The 26,503-nt window shown below is 38.9% G+C and overlaps 1 protein-coding gene across 3 annotated transcripts in view; it reads right to left on the bottom strand.

Annotated features, from left to right (window-relative positions):
• Cenpi (centromere protein I) overlaps window positions 1–26,503 on the bottom strand; it is an 88,184-nt gene that overhangs the window by 9,228 nt on the left and 52,453 nt on the right. For 2 of the 3 annotated variants that reach the window (XM_021626199.2, XM_060374545.1), the window contains 2 exons: window positions 24,290–24,331; window positions 22,338–23,652 (listed from right to left, as the gene is read on the bottom strand). The exons of the other annotated variant lie outside the window; for it this stretch is intronic. In XM_021626199.2, coding sequence (XP_021481874.1) covers window positions 23,560–23,652; window positions 24,290–24,331 — 135 coding nt within the window. In that variant the 3' untranslated portion in view covers window positions 22,338–23,559. Of the gene's footprint in view, window positions 1–22,337; window positions 23,653–24,289; window positions 24,332–26,503 lie in introns of those variants that run through there. 3 annotated transcript variants of the gene reach the window in all.

The following is a 26,503-nucleotide window of genomic DNA, read 5'->3' as shown; positions in this document are numbered from 1 at the left end:
CATCACAGCCCAAGGCATCTAATGTATTGTCTGGCACATAGTATTCATTAACTATGTTTGAAAGAAGGACTATTATTTAGTAACTATTTATTACTCTTTAGTAACTATTATTTAGTAACTCATATAGTAGTCAATGAGTCGACATCCATTCTAAATTCATTACATGTATTTAACTCATTTAATTTCTACAATACAAAAAGACAGTGATTCTTATACATATATTTTATCATAACTTTATTTTCAATATGTTTGAGTTTTTCTTTTTTGGCTTTCATACATGGTATATATACAATAATATATGATCACAGCTACTCCTAATTTCCCCTCTCCAACTTTGCACATATGCCCTCTAATACAACTACTCCCAATTTTTTATCTCATTTTAAAGCTCACTAAGTCCTGTTAGTGCTGCCCATATATCTGTATGTGCATAAACGGCTAGTCACTGAATCATGGGAAACCTACCAATGGCCATAGCCTCAATAAAAAAATTATTTTCCCCATTCTAGCAACTATTCACTATCCAGAGGTCCTCAGGCTATGGTGGAGCCTAGAGATGATCTACCCCATCTCTGCTGGAGTTTTGGCTGTCTTGATCCTGTGTAGGTATCATACAGGTAAAGGTTCTTCCTAGGGTTAAATTTGCGGATGTTTCACAAGCATCTCAAACTAAGCATGCTTAAAATTGGATTCCTGAAATCCTGCACATCCTTTTCCGGGATGTAGTCAGGTGATCTAGTCTTTCTGATCCTCTCTTACACACACTCTTCTCAACTCCCCAGATCTAGCATTGGTCTCACATGTAGTGTCACAGCCTCATCTGGCCACCCTTGCCTGAAGCACAATGAATCTCTATGCTTCTGTCAGGACCTCTGATACCTGCCCCTGACCACAGGTCTTTCCAAACCACATTCAGCCTCTTCACCCAGCCTGTATATCCTTTATCAAGGCCTAGCAATCTGAGTCTGTCTGATCTTCCTCTCCATATGCCTCTAGCCCCCATATCTAACCCCAATCTCCAAGCCTGGACCAAGGCATACATACTGCATACTTGTTCAGTCCTGTGCCATCCAGACTTCATTCTACAAAAGCCAAATCCAACCTCTAGGCTCAACCTGATCTACACACCTTTTCTTCTGCCCCAACCTTCTCTGTCCATATTAGACCCAAAATTAACAAAAGAAGTCCATATGGCCAGATTATCATTGCTTGGTGCTGAGATTTTTGTTACATGGTCTATGCCTCTTGGGGAAGCATTCTTATTCCAGATAGGAAATATCCGTTTAAACTGTACATGTTTATATATAAAGACTTATGTGTATTATAAATATTTTAGGTAGTTAATGATTCCTTATTACTTCTTCAGACAGATCATTGTAAAAATACAAACAATGTGAAAGATCAAGGCAGTATCTTTTCTCCAAAATCCACCAATCCAGTAGAAATGTTTGCCAATGAAAATTACTTAGATGAACCCCAGTACACTGAATTTTAAAATAACAACTCTTAACTTCATAAAAAAGATTCAAGAAGTTAAAAGGAGGACAAAGAAACAGTTCAATGAAATCAAGGTGAAAGAGCTTACAGAAAATAAAGCCCTGAGTGAAGCCCAAGGAAACCCAACTATAAGGCTGTTGGAAATGACCTCATTATTTCTTGTCAAATTATTTATCACAGTACCTCTAGCTCTCGGCCTCAGTAGTAGGTATGTGCTCCAAGCAAGTCAGATTCTCTTTCCTAAGAAACCTGAATCTCAAGAGCATATGAAGATAGAGTTTGATTAGGACTTGGTTATCTAATTACACCATCCTAAAGAGTTATCTCCATTTTCCTCCCGCAGAATATACCACTACCACCCTGTTCCCAGCCTTTCTAAATTCTGGTAGCTCACTCTCATTTCAGGCATGACATATTTCATGTCCTTCCAATAAATTTCATTTAGGTCAGGCTCATGTTGAGTCTTTTTAACTGCTTGCAACCAATGGACTCTAACTAATGAAATCAAACTCAGTGACGCTACCATTTTCTTTACCAGTAGCTTAGGTTAAACACTGAACCCATTATGCTTCTATGGATTAAGTCAGAAAGATCAACATGTGTTGAACTTCCTACATCTTTCTACACTGTCTACCTATTCATATTGTTGCTGTCTTGACTCAGGCCCTTATCTTGCCCTAATTATAGCAAATATCCCTAAATTGACCTCATTGTCTCTGATATAATCCCTTACAGTATACACCATGCTGAATCTACACTCCACCATCCCTGAAAACCCAATCTGACATTGTGATTCCTCTATGTAATCCCTTTCAGTGGCTCCACCTACCAATTAAGACGGTACTGAATCCTTCAATTTAACACAAACAGTATTTACGATGAAATCACTACCTGCCATTCTCTTCTTTGACATAAATGTAAAATAAAAGTCCAGTATGATGAAGCATGATTGTAAAGCTAGTACTCAGGAGACTGAGGTAGGATGATTGGAGTTGAAAGCAGCCCTGGGAAAACTAATGAGTCTCTGTCTCAAGAAAGAGAGCAAAATAAAATAGAAGGCTAACTTTATTTCTCTCAGGTTGATAAGATTAGGAATAGTAGATTACAGGGCTTTACTAATTGTGGGTTGGTGATGAAGCATTTTGAAATACACCCCCAAGTAACAGCCTCATCCTTTTTCCATCCATTCTAAATGTCTTCCTGTGAAGCTTTGCTGAACAACCAAGAGCAGCAGCAGTAATTGCTGTTTTGAGGGGGACCATTGGGGTTCTTCATGACCCATCACTCAGGAAGATTATCATACCTGTCTCTGAGCATTTCATTTTATCATTCATGGCTTTTAGGATTGCCATTATCCAGCCCATGTAGAAGACTTTCATTCAAAATATTTTCTATCTTTTTTCTATTAATTAATTAATTTAATCACTTTACAGCCTGATCTTGGTCCTCTCCCTCCTCTTCTCCCAGTCCCAACCTTACACTCCCTCCCCCATTCTCCTCTCTTCTTCTCCTCAGAGAAGAGGAGGCCCACCATAGATACCAATCCACCCTGACACATCAAGCCCCTTTGCATTTTCAAGACAGGGTTTCTCAGTGTAAGAGCCCTGCTTCCCTGGAACTTTTGTGTAGAACATGCTAGCCTCTGCCTCCCAAGTGCTGGGACTAAAGGCATGTACTGCCACACCTGGATCAAAATGGTTTTTGGACATAGATATCAAAAACAAGTTCAATAATATAAAAAAGTAACCTTTTCTCATACAATACATGGTGACTACAATCACTCCTCCTTCCACTCTTCCCTGTCCCCTGACCCCACCTCCCCAAATGTGCTTCAACCAAAGAATGGATAAACAAAACGTGGTACATTACACAATGGGGTATTACTTGACTGTTAGAAAAAATGTGACATCATGAAATTTTCAGGCAAATGGATAGAACCAAAATATTTTTTTCTTAAAGATATTTTTATTTTCATTTGTGTAGAGATAGGTGGGATGTGTGTGGGGATTGGTGCCCACAGAAATCAGAAGAGTGTTTCCGTTTCCTAGAGCTGGAGTTATGGTTTGTTGTGAGCAACTTAACATGAATGAAAGAAAAAGGGATACTTGCTCAACCATGTTTATAGCAGCTTTATTTGTAATAGCCAGAACCTGGAAACAACCCAGATGTCCATCAACGGAGGAATGGGTACAGAAATTGTGGTATTTTTACACAATGGAATACTACTCAGCAATCAAAAAGGAGGAAATCATGAAATTTGCAGGCAAATGGTGGGATCTAGAAAAGATCATTCTGAGTGAAATATCCCAGAAGGAGAAAGACAAACATGGGATATACTCACTTATCTAGACCTGTAAGATATGATAAACATAATGAAATCTATACACCTAAAAAAGATAATCAATTGAGCGGACATGGGGTAAGATGATCAATCCTCGTTTAGAAAGACAGATGGGATGTGCATTGAACGTATGACAGGAGTCTACTGAGCGCATCTGAAAGACTCTAACTAGCAGTGTTTTCAAAGCAAAGACTCATGACCAAACCTTTGGCAGAGTACAGGGAATCATAAGAAAGAAGGGGAGTTAGTCTGATGGGGAAAGGATAGGAGCTCCACAAGGACCAAATATATCTGGGCACAGGGTCTTTTCTGAGACTGACATTCAACCAAGGACCATGTATGGATATAACCTAGAACCTCCACTCAGATGTAGCCTGTGGTAGCTCAGTAACCAATTGGTTTCCCAAAGTGAGGGGAACAAGGACTATTTCTAACAGGAACTCAATGACTGGCTCTTTGGTTTCCCCACCCCCGAAGGGAGGAGCAGTCCTGTTAGGCCACAGAGGAGGGCTTTGCAGCCAGTCCTGAAGATAGCTGATAAAACAGGATCAGATGAATGGGGAGGAGGTCCCCCCTGTCAGTGGACTTGGAAAGGGGCACGGTGGAGATGAGGGAGGGAGGGAGGGACTGGGAGGGAATGAGGGATCGGGACACGGCTGGGATACAGTTAATAAAATGTAACTGATAAAAAAAATAATAATAAAATAAATAAAGAAAGAAAGAAACCAAACTAGGGTTCTCTAGAAGACCAGCAAGACCTCTTAACTATTGAGTCATTTCTCCAGCCCTCAAACTCTCCCTTATAAAGTATTTTCACCTAGCTTATATAATAGGTTTCCATATGTCTTCTTTCATCTTTAGTTTGGCTTATTTTTTCCTCTTCTCCCCTATCTCCCATCCATTATCTTGGTCAACCCTTATCACTCCAGTATTCCTCCCAACTACTCTCATTTTACATGAGTTCCATGATCTGCTAACCCTTTAGACACCCCCATTCACCATGGCTTCTTCCTAGCTTAGTGGTCTCTACAGACATTCCAAGTTAAATACAAAAATAAATTTGAAGCTATGATCCACACGTAAGGCAGAAAATGAGCCATTTTTCTTTGTGGGGCTGTTATCTCACTTAATATAACTTTTTCCAGTTCCTTATATTTTCCTTCAGATTCCATAATTTTATTTTTCTTCAGTGCTAAATAGATTCCATTGTGTAAATGTCCTACATTTACACTATATCTTTTGGGTTTTAACTTTGAATTTGCTATGTACCTCAGACATGCCCTGCAGTTGCTATTCTCCTGTCTCAGCCTCACAACTGCCAAGATTACAGGTGTGCACCACCAAACCAAAACTAAACGTTATATTCTAAGAGTAAAAGCTAGTACTTTACACATCATCCCTCATCTCTGCTTTACACCTTCTACCCTTTGATGTGAAAATTTCCTAGGCTACCTTGCCAACTGCACTTCCTCTTAAGGTCTGTCTATAGGAAGCACTGGCAGGAGATCAGAAGGAAGGAGAAAAATGGTTTGTGCTTGCCTGACAGCATGTTGGTTCCCAGAAAGAGCTGCAGTGGCAGCAATAGTTTCCCACCATTGTTGATGCAGAACGTACTCCTTTGGCAAATACGTATCTGACTGTGGTAATGTCTGTAACAGAGTAAGTACAAGCTAGTCTACTGTATCCCAGGAATATAAATTCCCAATCTGTATCACATCTTCTTCCTTTTGCCTCCATCTTTCTCCCTTCTGTTTTACTGTTCCTTCCAAACTACTGTTCCTTCTGTTCAATTTCCTAATTGAAACACAGAGTAGTTCCTCTTTACTTGGTGCCCTAGGTAGTTTTTAGATCATTTGAGAGGAGAGAACCTCAATTGAGAAAATGCCTCCATAAGATATGGCAGTAGGCAAGGCTGTAGGGCATCAATTAGTGACTGATATGCCATCCTAGTGGGTGGTGTTATGACTGGATTGACAGTCATGGGTTTTATAAGAAAGCAAGGCTGAACAAGCCATGAGGCATAAGCTAGTGAGCAGCACCCATCCATGGCCTCTGCATCAGTTTCTGCCTTCAGGTTCTCACGTGGTGTGAATTCCTGCCTTGGTTTCTTTAAAGGTCTGTGATTCCTATTATGTAAGCCAAATGAGCCCTTTGCACCCCAAGTTTGCTTTTTGATCATGATGTTTCATCACAGTAGTAATGACCCTAACAAAGACCCTCAGTAACCCTGGCTAGACCCTCACTAACACCGAAGAAATTAGATGAGATTATTAAATCCCCATGGATGATTTTTTAGAAGAAATGATAAAGCGATAGCATCTGAGACCTGAAAATATCAAAACACTGCACTTAAAAACAAACAAAACAAACAAACAAAAACTTGAGGTAGGTGTGGTGGTGCATGCTTTTAATCCCAGCATTCCAGAGACAGAGAAAGGAGAATCTCTACATTTCAAGGCCAGTCTGACCTATATAACAAGTTTCCAGCCACTCAAGGATGTATAGTGAGACCCTATCTAAAAAAAGAAATGAACAAAAAACCAAAAGTGCTTAAGGATGGGATGCAACAGAGTTAAGAGAGTACTTTATAGCATGCTTCAAAGTCCTGGGCTTGACTCCCAGCACCTAACTGAGCATGATGGTACACACCTACCAACCTAAGCATGTATCCCTGTATATTACTGACTTACTTTTCATGTTGTTTGCATTTTTCATACACACATAACCAAACAAGATCTATTCTTTTGTTTATGGTTTCTTTCATCAAAATTCTATTGTGAAATTGATCCATTGTCATACAAGGAAGTGCAATTCACAATTTTGTCCCTGTGTAATCAATATTCAGTCATATAAACAAATATGGCTAGCCAGTCAAGCTGTATTAATAAGGTAGGTAAGATTAGGTAAAACACTGCTGAACTGGATGGCATACTTAAAATGACCAAGACAGTAAAAGTGTAGCTACATGCACTGCAAATAGAAAGGTTTGCAGCAGAGAAAAACAGTCACAGCTTCTTTAATTAAAAAAAAAAAAAAAAAAAAAAAAAACTACCAGGGACTAAAAAGATTGTTGAATGGTTAAGGGCACTCACTGCTCTTCTAGAGGACCCCGGTTCAATTCCCAGCATGTACATGGCAACTAATGACTGGCTATTAACTCTAGTTCCGAGAGATTCATTGCATTCTACTGGCCTCCATAGGATTCATGAAAGATTCAAGGCAGTCTACTAGCCTCTGTGGGCACCAAGCACACACATGGTACACTGACATCCATGCAGGGAAAACATATACACAAAATAAAAATCAATAAAAATAAAACTAACTACTGTGTAGAAGACAAACTTATTCTCTGACCTTTCAAAGGCAAAATTTTGGGCCTATGGATAGATGGCACCAATAAGATACCTCTGCCCTCTTGTCACTATACTATTATCTGTATCATTTCATAAATTTCTTTCAGATGATCTGAACACATGCCCAAGATACTAGAACACTACACACATATAAACTAAAATCATCTTCATGGATACTTGCCTGAACCAAAAGTTCCCAAACTCAATAAATAGCTCTAGAAATAATTCTTAGAATTCTCTGCAAGCGTGTACATGCACACACATGTGCATGCACATATGCAAGCCAACAAAATAGGCTAAGTACTTAGCAGACATTGGCTCACTATATAGGAATCAGGAGAACTATGCAATGTTGAGGCCTCTGAATTAGAAAAATTAGGATGCCAGATAAATTTTACACTAATTTGAAAACTAATTTCTTCTGCTACAGCATGCTGTAAATCTTTCTTTAAAAATGTGATCCTGAGTGTATGAAATTAACAGATAAAGCAGCCAAATTTTCTAAGAGCCTGGGGATGGTTATACAGATATGAGGAGAGTTTATACACACATGTTGTTGTCTGATCAATTATAAAGTTCAAACAAGCCAAGGAAAGTTTAGACACTTCATAAATCCTAAGGTACATTACACTACAAAAAACTGCTAGAATAATCACACTCAAATTTCAAACCTGTGACTACTTAAGTGGCTTGATTTGTATTAAGTTAATTTTTTTAAATTTTATGTGTATGGGTGTTTTGCCTGCATGTATACTTATGCACCACATACATGCAGTACTCATGAAGACCAGAAGAGGGCATCAGAGCCACAATGCTGGGAATTGAACCTCTGCAAAAGCATCAAGTGTTCTTAACTGCTCAGCCAATCTCTCTAGTCACTAGCAAAATTTTTCTAGCAAAACTTTTCTCAATTTATTTGTTTGTCTATCACAATTTATTCACTTTGTATCCTGGCTATAGCCTCCTCCCTGTCTCCTCCCAGTCCCATCCACCCTCCCTTTTCTCCCCCTATGCCTCTTCCTTAGTTCCCTGATAGGGGAGGACCTCCTCCCAGTCTATCTGACCCTAGCTTATCAGGTCTCATCAGTGCTGGCTCCATCATCTTCCTCTGTGAACTGGCAAGGTTGCACCACCTAGGGGTAGGTGATCAAAGAGCCTGCCACTGAGTACATGCTAGAGACAGCCCCTGTGCCCCTTACTAGGGAACCTACTTGGAAACTGAGCAGCCTGTGGGCTTCCTCTGAGCAGGGGGTCTAGGTCCTCTCCATGCATGGTCCTTGGTTGGAGTATCAGTCTCTGCAGGGACCCCTGGACCCAGGTTTTTTTGGCTCTGCTGGTCTCCTGTGGAGTTCCTGTCCCCTCCAGGACTTTTTATCGACCTCTTCTTCCATAAGGTTCCCTGCACTCTTGGCAGCACAATTTTTAAGAAAAAAAGTTCTGAAAATTTTACTGATGAAATTCTTGAGCAGAATTAAAGACAAAAGAAGAGGGAATGGGAAAGAAGGACAAGGTCTGCTTGCCATGCTCAGGCTGGCCAGAGTGCCTTCAATAACTAATAGGTAGGAAAAGCAATAATGTGCACAAAGGAACCAATGTTCTTAATGATGAACAAAAATATCTTTATAGGTAATAAAATTATAACCCTGGTTTGGCATGATAGCAAATACCCTAGTCCTAGTGAAGGCAGATCTCTGTGAGTTGCAGGCCAGGCTGGTCAACACAGCAAGAATCTTTCTCAAAACCCCCAAAAGCAATAACAATCTTAATAGCCTCCCTTTATTCACTACCAATATTTGGCTTTTATGGTTCTCCTGGATTAGAGGCGAGGGAAGAATACAGTGTCTAAAGCATCAGTACCAAAAGTAGTCATTATTTTCTGCTTCAGTAAGAGTGCTGTATATTGGGCTGGAGAGATGGCTCAGAGGTTAAGAGCACTGTCTGCTCTTCCAGAGGTCCTGAGTTCAATTCCCAGCAACCACATGGTGGCTCACAACCATCTGTAATAAGATCTGGTGTCCTCTTCTGTCATGCAGATGTACATGCAAATAGAGCATTCATATGTAAAATAAAGAAATAAATCTTAAAAAAGAGTGCTGTATATCGTTAGTCATTTGTTGTGGGTTATTAATATTTACTATTGATTTATCTTTTTGTTAAACTGCAGTTATTCCTAAACCAGCTGTATACCCAAATCACCACACGGGGACTAGGATGTATTTAGTTAACCTAGAGCACAATGCTGGGTAATAATTACTCCATCCTAAACCTCTAAACCCGCATAGTTTGTTACCATTTAGCTTTTACATATTATACTTGCTCTTAGTCATATTTTACGTCAGGTTCATCCCTCCAAGTGGTATGAAGACCTCTCCTGCCAACCTCTCCTCCTACTCTCTTGTTTCCTTCTCCTCCCCTCTGGACCAGGATGTCCCACCCTATTCACCCCATTGCACAGCACTGGCTGGTTGTTTCATTGACAACACAGAAAACAAATGGTAGCATGTTTACATCAATTTGAGACAGGTAATGCTTAGAACAAACATCACAATGCAATGTCTGGATTATAACCAGATAGTAGGTAGAGAAATCAGGATTTGAATGAACAAGGGTAAATTGTATACATTCCAAAAGAATATTATACCAACAGTCGTTAAAAGAAGAATCAGTGAAGTGTGTGTGTGTGTGTGTGTGTGTGTGTGTGTGTGTGTGTGTGTGTGTGACTGTGGGGGGCAAAGGAAAAAAGGCAACCCCAGGTGTCATCCTCAGGAACACCATCCATGTCATTTGAGATAGAGCTCACCAATTGGTTGACCAGCAAGCTAGGGATCTTCCTGTCCCCCCCTCCCCAGGCCTGAGATTACAACTGTCAATTATCACACCTGGCATTTTTACATAAATACTCATTCTTTAAGGTAAGTGTTTTTTATCAACTAAGCGATGTCCTTCAGCCTATGAATCATATTTTCTTTTGTGCACAGCTGGGGCAGGGTGGGGTAGAGGAGGGGATGTTCCTACAGGCTTTATAGTAAGCAGGGGAATGATCTAGGTGCCCTCTACATTCTTTACCCAAAATTTTCAAACATTTTTCTTTGAAGGAAGCTTTGGTGTGTTTTGCCTGCTTTCCACCAGAGTTTAGCACAGGGCTATAATTCAAATGTCTGAATTATGTAAAGTGCTTGGTTTTAATTTTCCAGATGAGGAAGTGGTAACTAGAGATAACATTAACTTAGTAATGTTAAAGTATTAAATAGAGAAGAAATTCAATTTTCTCTACACTTGTATGATTTCTTATGGCATGGCTCATACTTACAATATGTATTTCCTCTATTATAGGACTAGTTTTTTTATGATACTACTAGTCTTTGAAAAGAGGTATTTTTCTGAAGAAAATGCATAGAGTAGTTTGCAATGTCATATGATTTTATTCTGAATAAGGTATAATACAAAAAAGAGAATTTGTGTCAGCAGATGTGAAAAGGCTAGACTTCATTATGAATGATTGTGAGAATTACTTAATTTTTCAAAGCTTACAATTTTTACCTGTGAAATTAGATGATTAGCATAATGGATGAAGAAATGAAATCAGTCATATAATATCTCAAACTACGAAATGGATATGGCACTATTCTTTAAATTATAGTAAAATTAAAGATTACAAAGATTTAGATTCTGGTTTCAAAAAATACTGCAGTCAAAGCTCATTATAAAAACTTCCATAATGGGAGTGGGCTACAGCTGGGATACAAAGTGAATAAACTGTAATTAATAAAAAATAAATAAATAATTTTTAAAAAAATCCATAATGCTGGTAATAAAATGTATATTTTAATGGGGAAAGGGTACTTTCGAGTTCCATGGAATAAAATACTTTATTACTGGGAAGATGAATATAAATTAGTTTTGGAAGAAAGTAATTCATAGAAATGAGAGATTATCATTACGTCTTTATGCTCTAATCCTTTTGTAAATGCCAAAGACAAGAACCAAATGATACTCTTAAACTACAAAGAAAATGAAACAAAACACCATCATACATTAAATACTCGTGCCAAAAAATTCAATTTCCTTTAATTAACTTTGAAAGAGGGGATCAGAACATGCTAAATAATAATACCATGAAGACTGAATCAGAAAATCTAGACTGTGGAAAATTCAAGCAAAGAAACTGTCACTTTCTTCAACAAGTGAAAAAAAAAATCGAGAAAAGGAAGGCTGTGGATGTTACTCAGTTGATGGGTGCTTGCCTCAAATGCAATACTACCTAAACCAGTGTGCTGTCGCATGACTGTAAGCCCAATATTTGGGAAATAGAGGTAGGATGATGAGAAATTCAAGGTCATATTTAGATACATAACTAAAAAAAGTGTATATATATGTACAAAAATGTCAAAAGAAAAATAAAACTTCAAAGTCAGCTTAGCCTATTTGACTTCTATTTTCTACTCTCCAGTTCTGAGAAAGTCTTAATTTTTTTTACATGCCACATTTGTAAAGGAAAGCATTAGTGTGGCAGATACATGAGGAGGAAGAGCTGGAGCACTTTCAAGCATCAATCCCAGACAACTGTCACTGCTGCATATGTCTAGATGACTCCTTCTAAGATACTACTTAAAAGCCTGGGTGTACCAGACCTGATTCGGGCCTAAATGCAAGTGCAAAGTACATCCTCTAGGTGGAGCATTTGTCAAAACCAAATACAGGCAACTGTCGGAGCTTTTAGCTGAGACAAAGGAAACATTAAGATACACAACAGTCTCATAAAGACCCCTGTGCCCAGATATATTTGGTCCTTGTGGAACTCCTGTCCTCTCCAGGTCATATTAACTCCCCTCCCACACACTTTTTGATTCCCTGCACTCTGCCGAAGGTTTGGTTATGAGTCTTAATATCTTTTCCAAACAAGGACCATGTATGGATGCAACCTAGAGACTCTGCTCAAATGTAGCCCTTGGTAGCTCAGTATCCAAGTGGGTACCTTAATAAGGGGAACAGGGACTGTTTCTGACATGAACTCAATGGTGGGCTCTTTGACCTCCCCACCCCCACCCCCCAGGGAGGAGCAGCCCTGCTAGGCCACAGAGGAGGACTTTGCAGCCAGTCCTGAAGACACCTGATAAACCAGTATCAAATGGAAGGGGAGGAGGTTCTCCCCTATCAGTGGACTTGGAAAGGGGCAGGGAGGAGATGAGGGTGGGAGGGTGGGATTGGGAGGGAAAGAGGGAGCAGGATACAGCAGGGATACAAGGTTAACAAACTGTAACTAATATTAAAAAAAAATTAAAATTAAAAAAAATACACAACAGACCTTAAAAGGGGGAGAAGGAAAGAAAAAAATTGAAGTTATATATAAACTTTTTAAAAAGGTCCTGAATTTGGGCATGGTGGTACATACCTTTAATCCCAGCACTTGGGAGGAGAGGCAAAGCAGATATCTGAGTGTTCCAAGTTCTGCATGGTCAGGCTAGCCAGAGCTCAAAAATAACAAAACCAAAAAAGTCTCACATTTTCCAGGGAATCTAGAAGAACATATGCATGCAGATGACTTTTGGTCTACCCAAGAAATACCTGAGAAAGCTCCTCTATTCTTAGCCTGTCTAAGCTTGAGCTTCTACACAAGAAATGTAGGCTAAGGCAGCATTGCCAGTGGCAGGACTAGATGCTGAAAATAACCCCGAAAACTTCTCCAACCACAGTATAGTTATTGGTTCCAGAAATTTAAGAAACATTGTCCAATGATGAGCTGACAACCAAACTAACCTACTAGACCACACATGACAAAAAAAAAAAAAAATACAATTGTTAAAGAATAGTTGACAAAAGTCACTAATCAAACAACTATAGTCAAAATAAGCAGAAAGAACACACTCTAATAGTGGGGAAGGATATGATCTCTAGAGCTGCTGAATCAGTTATTCAAATTTCTATGCACTGCTGTAGCTCAGTGATAGAGTCCTGCCTACTATGTACAAGGCCCTGGGTTCCACTCTGGCACTATAAACAAAACAAAATGTGCGATATGCCTATAATCACACCCTTAGGAATATCATGATTTCCAAGGCAGCCTGGGCTACAGAGCAAGTTGCAAACCAACCTGGGCTACAAAGTAAGACCTTATTTCAAAAACAAAAATTGGAACTACATCGAATTTTGATGAGTGAGGCAAATGAACAAGAACGTATGATCTATACATGGGACAATAAATAAATAAATAAATAAATAAGAACTCAGAATCCTCTTCCCCAAGAACTAGTTCTTAAGGTACCAGAAGGTACTATGTAGGCTTCCAAAGGAAGAAAGCAAAGCAACAGTCCTACACAGCTATGATGCCTATGAACCATATCAGCTAACATCATGGTACAATTACCATAACACATACCTTAGTAGTAAGCAGCTGCTTCTCCGACTGGACTTTAAAACCTCTCAATCAATATTTAAAGCCCACTCCATAAGATGGAACCCATCCCCAGGTAAAACCTTGGTTTTACCTAGGGTAAAACCAAGTACTACTGGTCTACTAAAGAAACATACCAATAAAATGAGCCCTAATGACATTCTGTTATACTCATTGACTAGTGTCTTGCTCAACCATTATCAGAGAAGCTTCCTCCTGCGGTAGATAGGAACAAAAATAAAAGACCAACAAGCAGACACTACCAACGGGGAGACATTGGAACACTCATCCCTAAATGAGATGTCTCCATCAAATCCTTCCCCTCATGGTTCAGGGAACCCTGCAGAAGAGGTAGAAAGACTGTAAGAGCCAGAGTGGACAGAGGACACCCATGAAACAAAACTCTTTGAATCAGCAGAATCAATGTATATATGAATTAACAGAGACTCAGGCAGCACAGGTCTAAGCTAGATGGGGTCCCAATGCTAAGAGGTGAGGTGGGCACAACCCCCTATCACTAACCCAGAAGCTATCTCCAATTAATACCAATTAAAAAATGAATAATTAGGTTTCTCCAGCAGTCTTACTGGAACTACAAATCACTCTGAAGGTCAGGCTCCACGCCCAGCAGGAAATTGTTAACACAAAATAAACTCAGTGGCATTTTTGGAAGTTTTTTGTCTCATATGCTTTGTCAGGGATTTTAATTTTTCCCTTACAAGTTCTCTGTGTATGTACTATGGCTTCCAGTTTTATGGCTTTATGGCATTCTGTGTGTGGGAAACTATCTCTGCATCTATATGTGTTTCTTTGGCCATTTCTTCTGTTCTTTTTCTTTTGATTGGTTGGCTGGTTCTACTCTCTTTTGTTTATATTTTATCTAATTTTACTATTATTTTAGATGTCTGTTGGTATCCTAATGATAGACAAAAAAAACGTGGATTTGAGTACGTGGGGGAGTGAAAGATATGGGAGGAGTAGGAGGAAAGGAAATCATAATCAGAATATATTATATGAAAAAAATATTTTCAATAAAAAGGCAAATGAAATTCATATAAGACCCTACTTGCAATGAAGCTATTATTTTTCTATTAGAACATGAAAGCAATTTAAAAGCAATTAAAAAATAAATGAAATGTAGACTTCTCTTTATTAATATAAAACTTTGAAAAAATAAGTTAGTCAGTAAACAACAATCTACTTTAACTCTGAAAATATTATTCTGTAAAATAATGGTATCTAGTAATAATTGCCCGCTTAGCATTTTCATTTTTATTCAATACAAATGAAATATCTAAACTTAAATTCAAGCAGTACTTAAAGTTCTTTAATTTATCATCCTATACTTATAAAATATAATTATTCCAATTTATTTGCACAAATTTTTGGATTTCAGGAATCATAAGCTTAAATGCAAAGAATAGTGACTTTCCTTGTGCTTACATAAAAATTCATGTCCCTGGAGTATTCCTTTTCATCAAACACCCTAACCTAGGCAGAATCTCACTCTCACTTATTTTTCTCTATTTAGCATCACAAATAGCCAGAAAGACATGAGGAAATGCTTGACATCGTTTGTCAATAAATAAACAAAAATCAACCTGGTGTAGTGGCCCATGCCTGTAATCCCAGCATTTGGGAAGGCGGAAGCAGGTGGATCTCTGCGACTTCAAGCCCAGCCTGGACTACAAAGCGAGTCTATTACAGCCAAGGTTACAGAGAGTTAACAATCTCAAAAAAAAAAAAAAAAAAAAAAAAAAAAAACAAAATAATAATAATAATTAAACAAATAAATAAAAATCAAGACCACAATGAAATGCCACTTCACGCCCATTAACTTTTCAATTTTTATCTACTATGTAGAAGCTAAGGAGGTACAAAAAGAGATCTCTAATGTCCCTCAAAGACCAAAATAATTCCCCTCGATGTGCTCAGAACTATTCCTCAAGGCCAAATCCACAAAATCCTTGGAGTCTTTGTGGAAGACTTGGCAGAAGTGCTGGAAGAACAATAAAACAGTCCAACTGTGAAAATCAGCCACACATCATTAAAATGCTAAAATACAAGAAGCTTTCTGCTCACTATCAGTCTGAGGAAAAATTTGGGGACAAAGAGGATTCCACTATCATTTTAGCCCAGAAAATCAGGGAGAGGACGAGAAGGCAGCCAGAAGACTTTAAACTGTTTATCTGCCAAAAACTCAAAGCAACTCAATGTTCGTGGATGACATGGAAAAGAGCTCCCTTTGTAGGCAAGGGGCTGCATGGAGCTCACTTGGTAAGCAGCTGGACAACATGCCAAGCCAGGCTTCTCTCCCCAGTACCACAGAAACTGCACAGTGGTGCACATCTGTAATCCCATGGCGTTGTAGGTCAGGGCAGGAGGACCAGAAGTTTAGGACTATCCTCAGCTACAAAGTGAGTTTGAGACCAATGTGGGATCCTGTCTAAAAAACAAGATACCCTAGTTATTATGCAGTATGGCTTCTCTTATATAGAGTGGGCTCACAAAATCAATCAGTGTGAGAGCAATGGGGTCTTAGGCTCAGCTACTGCCTGGGGTAACTTTGTCATTACTGTGATAAAATACAGTAGGAAAGATCCCAAATGGAGATTGAGTACAATTCTAATTTCTTGCTCTTTCAAAATTCAGACTAACTTCCTCATGTTTGGAAATTAATTCAGCTTTTAGGGCTTAAGATCCATGGCCTGTATCTTAGGTTAAGGGTCAGACAGGACTATGAATTGAATATGAAACATCTGACCTCCTCCAGGTCATACACTGAACATTTGGTGCTCAGTGGGTAATGCTTTCCTTGAGATAGTGGAAACTTTAGGAGGTGGGGCCAAGTGGAGGGTGCAGGTCACTGTGATCCCACCATTGACAGTTACACCCTGTTGCCTTCTCTTTCTCTGCTTCCCACACACCATGAGGTGAACAGCCCTTGCTTCTGTGTTGCCACCTGCAAGTTCTGCTTCAGCCCATGCCCAGAATCAGAGGAGCCTGGGACTATGGACTGAAACCTTGCAACCCTGAGTCCAAATCAACCCTTTCAAACTCTTGCTCTATACTCACACCTTTCTTGGAAATGGCTTTTCAGATTCTCATTCCACTTTGCATTTTGTTTAAAATTACCAAGCTCTGAAAGTTCTTACATATCTTCTGAACACAAGATTATCGGGTCATTTCCAGTTATTTTCAATTTTGTTTTCATTTCACTGTAGGTTTTTGTTTTGTTTTTAGACAAGGTCTTGCTATTAAGTCTAGGCCTAGGTTAATTTCACTTTCATAATGGTGTTATTAGAAGCATGGAAATGTTTTGTTGTTGTTTTCAAGACAGGGTTTCTCTACATAGCCCTGTGTATCCTGGAACCAGGCTGGCCTCAAACTCAGAGATCTGCCTGCCTCTGCCTCCTGAATTAAAGTTAAATCCAGTTAATCTCCTGGGATTAAAGGCATGCACCACTACACCCATCCTAAAGCATGAAAATTCTTAATTTTTTCATTTTTCTTTTTTAAAAACTTTTTATTTTTTTGCGAATTTCACAGCATACACCCCAGTGCCACTCATCTCCTCATCTGCCCTCTATCCTTGCAACCTCCCCCATAAAAACAAAAACTCTTGCCATGGAAACTTCAGTATGTCACAGTGTCACACAGTATACCCTTTTGCCCAAACAGCTTTACTTGCAAATGTTCATTGCAATGAGCTATTGGTCTGGTTTGAGGCCTCTGGCTTCTGCTACACTATTAATACTGGTGCCTCGCTGGGACTCCTTTCAGATATCCTACTGCTCCCTGTGTCAGGGAGATTCTGTAGTTTTGGTTCTTCAAGACCAGCCCCTTCACATGCTCCAGCAGTATACATGGGGTAGTTGTTGGGGTGGACCAGCTCAAAACCCAAGATCTCGGCTTGAGTGGTAGAGCTGATCAGCCAACCAGCTCTCGATGCCTGTGACACCAGATCCAGCTCTCCTGCTTTGCCGAGGAGAAGGGTGGGCCAGCCTTCCACAGGCAGCAAGGAAGGGAAGGAGGGACACATTTCTCTCATACCGTGGCCAATGAAGCCAGCTCTGCAAAGCCCTCAGACATTAATATGGCCTCAGGCAGCAGCTCACACCAGGGATGTCTGCATGGCTTTGGTGGTGACATGGGCCACTGACATCAACACAGACCCCTACTGCTAGAGGGACATGGATCTCGACAGGACCCTCAGTGGCATCACCAACTGGCTGGGACTTCATCATGACTTCAGGTGGCAGCGCAGGGTACTGTCACATCAGGCTGATCTTCAACACCCTAGCTTCTCCAGTTCTGCCTCTCTTCATAGTGGACAAAACATTCAGCTTCTCCACAATATCTCAACCACATCCTTGTTCATCATACTGTTGTTTGCTCGACCATACAGTGGGAGGGGGCACTTAATTTTGACAATCATTTTTCATTTATTCTGTGTGCCTGGTTCTGTAGCCAATAAATCACTACCGAATAATTTAAGATCATTAAGACTTACTCTTGTATTTTGTCTAGGAATCTAATAGTTTAAGTTCTTACATTCAGGTTTATTTGCTGCAAATTTTTTCTCTTTAATTAATTTATTCTTTATATACTGATTTCACCCCACCCTCTTCTCCTCTCACCCTCTTCCCCTATTTTCCCCTCCCCTTCTTCTTAGATGAGGGAGTCCCCCCCTTCTCACCCCCACCCCTGTGCCATGCCACCCCACCACTTCATGTCGCATGAGGACTAAAACAGTCTTCTTCCACTGAGGACAAGGCTGCCCAGCTACAGAAAAGTGATCCAACAGCAGGCAACTGTGTCCATATCACTGACAGCCCCAGCTCCATTTGCTAAGGGACCCACATGAAGACAGCTGTCCATTAGTTCCATAAATGTAGAAGGCTTAGGTACAGTCCATGCATAGTTCTTGGTTGGTGCTTCAGTTTCCACACGCCCACCTGGGCCCTGGTTAGCTGTCTCTGTTGGTCTTCTTGTGGAGTTCTTATCCTTTTGGGTCCCTCTATCCTTCTCCTGACTCTCCCACAAGATTCCCAGATCTCCCTCTGTCTATTGGTGGGTCTCAGCATGTTTTGATATGCTGCTGGGTGGGGCCTCTCAAAGGACAGTTAACTTGGCTCATGACATGTGTGTCTTTCTGGGTCTGGGTTACCTCACTCAGGATAATCTTTTCTAGTTCCATCCATTTGCCTGCAAATTTCATGATTTCCTTGCTTTAAATAGCAAAGTAGTATTCCATTGTGTAAATGTACCACATTTTCTTTATTCATTCTTCGGTTGAGGGACATCTAAAAAGCTCAAGTGACAGCACACAGTAATGAGGATGTGGAAAAAGGAGTATAGTCCGCCATTGTTGGTGGCAGTGCAAACCTGTACAACCTCAGAAAATTGGGAATAGTTTCTACTTTAAGATCCAGCTATACTGTTCCTGGGCATATACCCAAAAGATGCTCCATCACACTACAGGGACATTTGCTCACTTATGTTCATAGCAGCTTTATTCATAATAGCCGGAAAATGGAAGCAAAATTTTTACATGGCATGACATTGAAATCAAACCAGAATCTTTTGCATTTGGATATTCAGTTACTCCAGCATCATTTATTGAAAAGACTGTAACTTAACTGCACTGAGTTTTCTTGGCAACCACTTTTCAAGTAAAATTATCTCAAAGATTTATACTTATTTCTGAATTCTCAGTTCTACTTCATTGTTCTATATATATTCTCTTTTGTGTGTGCTTATGTGTGTATGCACATGTTCATTCAAATGCCTGCAGAAGTCAGAAACTGGTGTCAGATTCTCTGGAGCTGGAGGTATAGGCAGTTGTGAGACACTTGACTGCAGGTGCTGGGAACTAAACCAAGTCCTCTGCAAAAGCAGCAAGTGCTCTTACCTACTGAGCCATCTCTCTATCCTTAATCTATAATCTGTCTTCACACCACACTGTGATTTTAATAGGCCCCAAACCTTAGCACAACTGACTCCATAATGTAAGTACCATTCAGATCTTAAAACTCAGCACCACCTGCCAAAACAAAATCAGGGACCTAATCCATTAAAGTCCATAGTTCTGGAAAAATCTTTAAATGTATTAACTTTGCTTTTTGGCTTCAGTAGTTCTGCTTCTGGAAAACAGTTCTTGCTAACAGATATCAACTTAGGATATGCTTAAAAGCTCACCCTGAGAAAAGCACAGGGCTACACTGTCATCCCAAATACCCAGTGTAGTTGCCAGCTGACTAATATTACCTTAAACCAATGTGCGTATTCTTTTCCAGTGGATACCCCACAACATTTGTAGTAAACTTTGAAGTCAAGAAATGTGAATCTTCTAATGATATCTAGTTGTGTTTGTTTAGCATGTCTATTTCGGGGGGACCTTTATTAACTTACAAATATATAGGTTTCATTAGTGCTTCTTTTTTTTTTTCAAACAAATTTTTGCTTCTCTCCCTGTCTTTTTCCCTTGACCCCTTATGTCTTCCTATCTGCTCTGACTTTTTTTCATGCTCATTTTACATGTAACCTCTTATTCCCCTCCTTCAACTCTTCATGTGCCCCTTAAATGATCTCCTATTTGAATTTTAAAATCAATATGTTGGTTTCTGTAAGTGCCAGCTGGGATTTAAAATAAACAAAAACAAAAAACAAGAATTGGATTAAGCTGTAGAAGAGCATGGTAAATATTGCCTCTAGTCAGTATACTAGTTAAATATGGAATGTCTCTGCATTATTAGATTGTCTTTACTTTCTAAAAGAACATTTTGACAAGGCATATTAATTGATTTTTCAATATTAAATGACCCTGGCATCCTGGCGTGAATCCCAGTTTGTCTGTACAGTATATTACTAGATTTGATTTGCTAGTATTTCCTTGGGCTTCTTGTAGATTTGCATCAAGCTTAGGGCACTACTAGCCATAATTTAAAATATTTTCTTCTTTCCTTTTCTGTCCTCTTTGAAAAATTATTTATTTTTCTGTGGATGGATGTTTGACTGCATGTACAACATGTGCATACTTGGTGACCAAAGAGGACAGAAGAGGGCATTGGTTCTCCTGTAACTGGTGTCACAGATGATTGTGATCCTGTGTGGGTGCTGAGAACTGAACTTGATGTATGTGGTGGCTATCCTTACTTTTCACATAAGCTACTTGTGGAATTAACTAAAAACCCAAGCCATTGAACACACCTGGTTGTAGTGAGAGTTCTGATATCTTTAGAAACCCAGTTATCTAAATCTCTTTATGTTTTAATCCCAGGTGTGGGATATGGGGTTGCTTCAAACTGTACACAGCTAACTATGATTTGCCTTGTGCACTAACAAGGGTATGATTTTTGTCAGATGAAGGTAGTTTACATTTGGAAATCTGGGGACTCTTGAGAAGGTATACATGCCAGAGTCCAGAGAGGAGCAAGTGTGCTCCAAAGAAAAACACAGCTGCTGCTCTCCCTGCTGCTGGTGGTTCGTCCTGTTGCATTTGCTATTGCTGCTTTTCTGGACTGCTAGATAACCTGATGATGAAGACTGGACTTGCCCCCAAGGGACTATGTCCCTGTTCAGCAAGAAGTAGCCTTTAGAGTTCTATGACACCTTTTCCCTCTAACCTTTCTCTCCTACTCTCCTACGTAGTGTTGGGAGATTGAAAGGAATTAGGGTGGATAAGGGTTGGAAGGGAGGCAGAGGTATAAGAACCCAATATTGTAAAAAAGAAAAAAAAATACACCTACACTAATTTGATCATTTGATATAGGAAGACTCACTTAAACACCAGCTACACCTTGTGGAAGCCTATATAAAGGACAAGGAAGAAAAATTTTGTTCTTTACCTGCTGCTTGCCCTCACTCACTGAGTTCATTCCTTCACCAGTATTAGAGCCCACTTCTTCAGGATTCTGGTGTATACTAAAGACCAGTTGTGAACTTAAGTACTGGATTCTTGGACTTTCCATTGGGAGATAGCCATTGTTGGACTAGTCAGGCCATAATCTGTAAGATACTTTAATAAACCCCAAATACAGCCATTCTATCAGTTCTATTTCTCTAGAGAACCCTAATACAGTACATCAAATTTTTAGAACTATAATACCTTCTTGATGGATTTTTTTTCTTTAACGAGTAGATAGTGTCCTTCACAATCTGATTATTTTAGTTTGATGTCTGTTATGTCAGACATTAAAACAGCTATACCTGTTTGCATCTGGATCCATTTGCTTGAAATACTTTTTAATATAATTTTTATTTATTACATTTTTCACTTTGTATAAAAAGCTGTAGCCCCACTCTTGTTCCCTCCCAATCCTGCCCTCCCTCTCTCCCTCCATCTCCTCCTGAGCCCCTTCCCCAGTCCACTGATATGGAAGGACCTCCTCCCCTTCCATCTGACCATAGCCTATCAGGTCTCAATCAGGACTGTCTTTCAAAGTCTTCCTCTGTGGCCTGTTAAGGCTGCTCCCCCCTCAGGGGGAGGTGATCAAAGAGCCAGCCACTGAGTTCATGTCAGAGACAGGCCCTGTTCCCCTTACTAGGAAGCCCATTTAGAGACTGAGCTGCCACGGGCTACCTCTGTGAAGGGATTTTTCCATTCTTTTACCCTAAGGTGATATCTGTACTTGGTGGTGAGATATGTTTCTTGGATTCACCAAAAGATGAATCCTATTTTCCAATCCAGTCTCTCTATGCCATGTTATTAGAGAATTCAAACCATTAATATTGAATTATTAATGAGTAATGCTTATAGTAATTCACTTTATTTTTGTTGTTACAGAGTGAGGAACACCCCTCCCCCCCATTTTGACCAACTGCTCTGGGATTATTTATTCTTTTGTGTCCTCTTATTCTTCTCTTCAGGGTAAAATATTGCTTCTAGTGCCTTCTGTAGAGCTGGATTGGTGAACAGAAATTGCTTCAATTTGTTTTATTGTAGAATGTTTTCCTTTCTTTGGAGATTAGGATCAATAGTTTTGCTGTGTATAGTAGTCTGTGCTGGTATCTGTGGTCTCTTGGAGCTTATAGAACATATATTCAGTCCTTGCTGGCTTTCAGAGTCTCCATTAAAAATCAGGTGTTAGTTATTCTTTTGTTAGTTATTCTTTTGTTTTGTTTTGTTTTTTTGAGACAGGGTTTTTCTGTGTAGCATTGGCTGTCCTGGACTCATTTTGTAGACCAGGCTGGCCTCAAACTCACAGATATCTGCTTGCCTCTGCCTCTGCCAGAGTGTTGCAACTATAGGCGTGTGCCACCGTGCCTGTCTAGGTGTTATTCTTAATGTGAATGTATTAAATGTTGTTCAGGAGTCTTGAAACAAAATTTTACAATTAATTTCCAGCAAAAATAATCTTCATTATTTCTTTAAAATCAGAATTACTCCTGAAGGTAAAGCTTAAGTTTATTTAGGCCTGGAAATTTTAAATCTATATACATAAATACATACATATGCATATACATTAAAACAAAATAATGGTTTCAATCAGAAGTGTCTCCATCGTCTCCCCTTCCTTCACTCATATAATTACTACCAATGCAGGCCCAAGAAGTCATCAGCTGTTTTAGTAACTTAAAAAAATAAAATAAACGATAAAATATCCCCAAGATTTCAGAAACTGCAGAGTACTCTGCATAAGTATGTCTTGTTCTCTTTTACTAACATAGCAGACAAAAATGCAAAACAAATTTCCCACTAGAAAGCAGATGTATCTCTTCATTCATAAGTCAGTGAAGGCAGAACTGGATGATGAAGAGGTTATTTTTCATTAGTAAGCTAAAAATCTGAATGCTATAACTAAGTTAGTCTACAACAAAGCTATCCTGAGCTGTAGACAGAAGGCCAGTCTGTATACTCCTTAAAGACAGCAATCAGCTTGTGAAACGTATATGGAAACTCACACTCAGCTACTTGGCCTGTCTAGCAATGAGGAATTTAGTCCAGCATTGCCAGTGTGTTTGTCAACATTCTTCTAAGAACGACGGATAACACTGTTTATGAAAAGTTTTACGCCTTGAAAACCCTCTGAAAATAAATAATCCAAATAACAGTTCCATTTCTTCCCCTGCAGGTACAAAAAAGGGAAAATTACTTATTGAACATGTACACTTGTTCCCTACCTCCTTTCCCCAGAAAAGTTTACAACATCCTAAATGCAAATTGAAAGCAACTGATTAGAAGGACTAGGTTCATGATTAAAGAGCTAAGTCACTAAATTAATCTAAGGGCTACATATTGCTTTAATTATATCAGCAAAGCAGTCATCAGAGCAAAGTACTGTGAAATGGAAAAGCACCACCATTCTCATACTCTGGAAATTTAGTATCTAAAATAGATGACACAAAAGATATTCTGTCACTCACTGTCTATGCTGTGTACCAGGAGGATTTTCTAGGATAGTGAAAACACTGTACATGTTGTTCTTACATCAGGTTCATTTTAGATACATACACCTGTACTACTACATGAGACAATGAATAATCAGAATAGCAAGAATCAAACTATGAAGAGTTATATCCTAGCAACAATGAAGGTGTATGCCAATAAGTCTGGATGAAAATTATTCAACTGTGTTATGAAGGCCAACATTTCATTTTCACTTTTTGGAGGCCGTCGAACTAAGACTAAAAAAAGTAAAGGCATAGAAAATCTGTTGATTAAGCTGCATGAAATCCCTCTGTGATGAAAGTAAAGTTATTTACCCGAATAGAGCTCAGGTCTACCGTCCTTTCTTCTGGGCTCTCCTTAAAAAAAAGGAAGTGAGGAATCATAGAGATGAACACACCAGGTTAGCACAAGTCATCAGATAATAACCATGGCTCTCCATACTCTGATTCATCTTGCTAGGTTCTATTTCAAGCATCATCTTGGGTTTCCTTTTCAATAAGCACTCACTATACCTCCCTGTATTTCCTTCTCCCTAAAAGCACAAATAGGGGAACAATAAAGGTATACTGGATAACTGAGCACCTAAGTTAAGCTAACCTATGACTTCTTTTTAGCTTGTACTTAATTATTAAAGTAGTGATTGACGGTAGACATTTACCCTAAAAAAAAAGAATGTGTCTGAATTTCACCTTCAAGGACACATACACATTTTCAGTTTTCCATATTGATCGGTCCTCTCTGGATTTTACTGGAGTCCACTGTAATAAAACATGGCTCATCTCTGATTTTATTTATTTATTTTTAGTTATTTTGGTGGGGGGCTTACCAATCTTGTTTATCAATTCAGAGAATCAGCTTTTTGTCTCACTGAGGCTTTACTTGCTCTTTTAGTCTCTACTTTATTTATTTCTGCCCTACTCTTCATTATTTCTTGCCATTTACTACATTTCTAGAAACTTGTGGTACATCATTATTTTATTTAAAATCCCTAGTTTATTTGCTTTTTAAAAGTTGTGAGTTTTTTTATGTATATGGATATTGTGTTTTGTTTTTTGCCTGAATGTATATAAGTGCATCACATGCGTGCCTGATGTTCACAAAAGCCAGAAGAGGGCATTGGATCCCCTGGAATGTAACCAGAGTGACAGATGGTGGTGAGCTACCATGTGGCTGCTGGGAACAGAAGCTGGGTCGTCTGCAAAGATCAGTAAGTGCTCTTAAGCACTGAATCATCTCTCCAGACCTTACTAGGATTTTTTTAAGTAAACACTTACAGCTTCCCTGCCCCAGAAATATTTAGCTGTATCCCAGAGGTTCTGGTAGGTTGTGATATGATTTCATTTGATTATAGGAATTTTAAAATTTCCTCAATACATTAAAAAATGTATTCTTCAGTCTCCAGGTATCTGTGTAGTTTCTCTTACTGTTGGTTTATAGTCTTATTTCAATATACTGAAAAGGATTTTTGGTTTTCACTACAGCTGCTTTGAAAACTGCATTTACACATGCAGAAGAATAAAAAACTAGATCCGTACCTCTCACCCACCTTAAAAATAAATCCAAAATGAACCAAAGACCTCACTGTAAGACCTGAAATTCCTCAACTGCTAGAGAAAAAAAAAAACACTTCAAGATACAAGTATAGGCAAACACTTTCTGGAAAGGAGTCCAACAGAGCAGAAAATAATCCCAAGAATTGACAAGTGGGGTTACATGAACTTAAAGAACATTTGTACAGCAATGGAAACTATGAGCATATAATCTGCAGAATCAGAGAAAAACTCTGCCAGCTAAATTTTAGACAGGGAGCTAATATTCAAAGGACTGCAAAAATTAAAACATCGCAAAAACAATTTATCCAATCAATCAATCAATAAGGTAACAAACCAAACAGAAAATTCTCAAAAGAAAAAATACAAATTGCTAATAAACATTTTACATTTGACATCCTTAGCCACAAGGAAAATGAAAACTAAAACTACTTTGATATTCTATCTCAACTAAGTCAGAATGGCTATTAAGAAAACATGAGACTAGAGATTGTTCAACACTATAATTACAGTTGCAGCAAATCAGACATTTTATGGCCCCTGGAGCATCAGACATACTTGTGGTACACATATAAACATGCAGGGAAAACCTCCATATACATAAAATAAAAATAAATCACAATCATATAAAAAGGAGATGACAACAAACACTGGAGAGGATCCCTTATTAGCTGCTTGTTGGAGAATAAATGGCTATAGCCACTATGGTAATCATTATGTTTATTACTGCATTACTCATTAAAGTCAGGAAATAGAAAATACTCTTTATATCCATCCACAGTTTAATGGATTAAAAAACTGTGGTACAGTCACACAGCTGAATTCATTCACCAATTTAAAAAAAAAAAAGAAATCATGACATGTACAGGAAAATGGGCGGAATATAAATTAGCATCTAAAGCAAAATAATCCAAACTCAAAAGACAAACACTTTGTCTTTTCTCCTACGTGGATCCTCTTTTGTCTATATTTGTATGC

The sequence above is a fragment of the Meriones unguiculatus genome, chromosome X (assembly GCF_030254825.1).
Source record: "Meriones unguiculatus strain TT.TT164.6M chromosome X, Bangor_MerUng_6.1, whole genome shotgun sequence".
NCBI lineage: Eukaryota > Metazoa > Chordata > Mammalia > Rodentia > Muridae > Meriones > Meriones unguiculatus.
The sequence above is the reverse complement of the archived record's forward strand: the minus strand, read 5'-3'. Positions and strand labels throughout refer to the sequence as shown.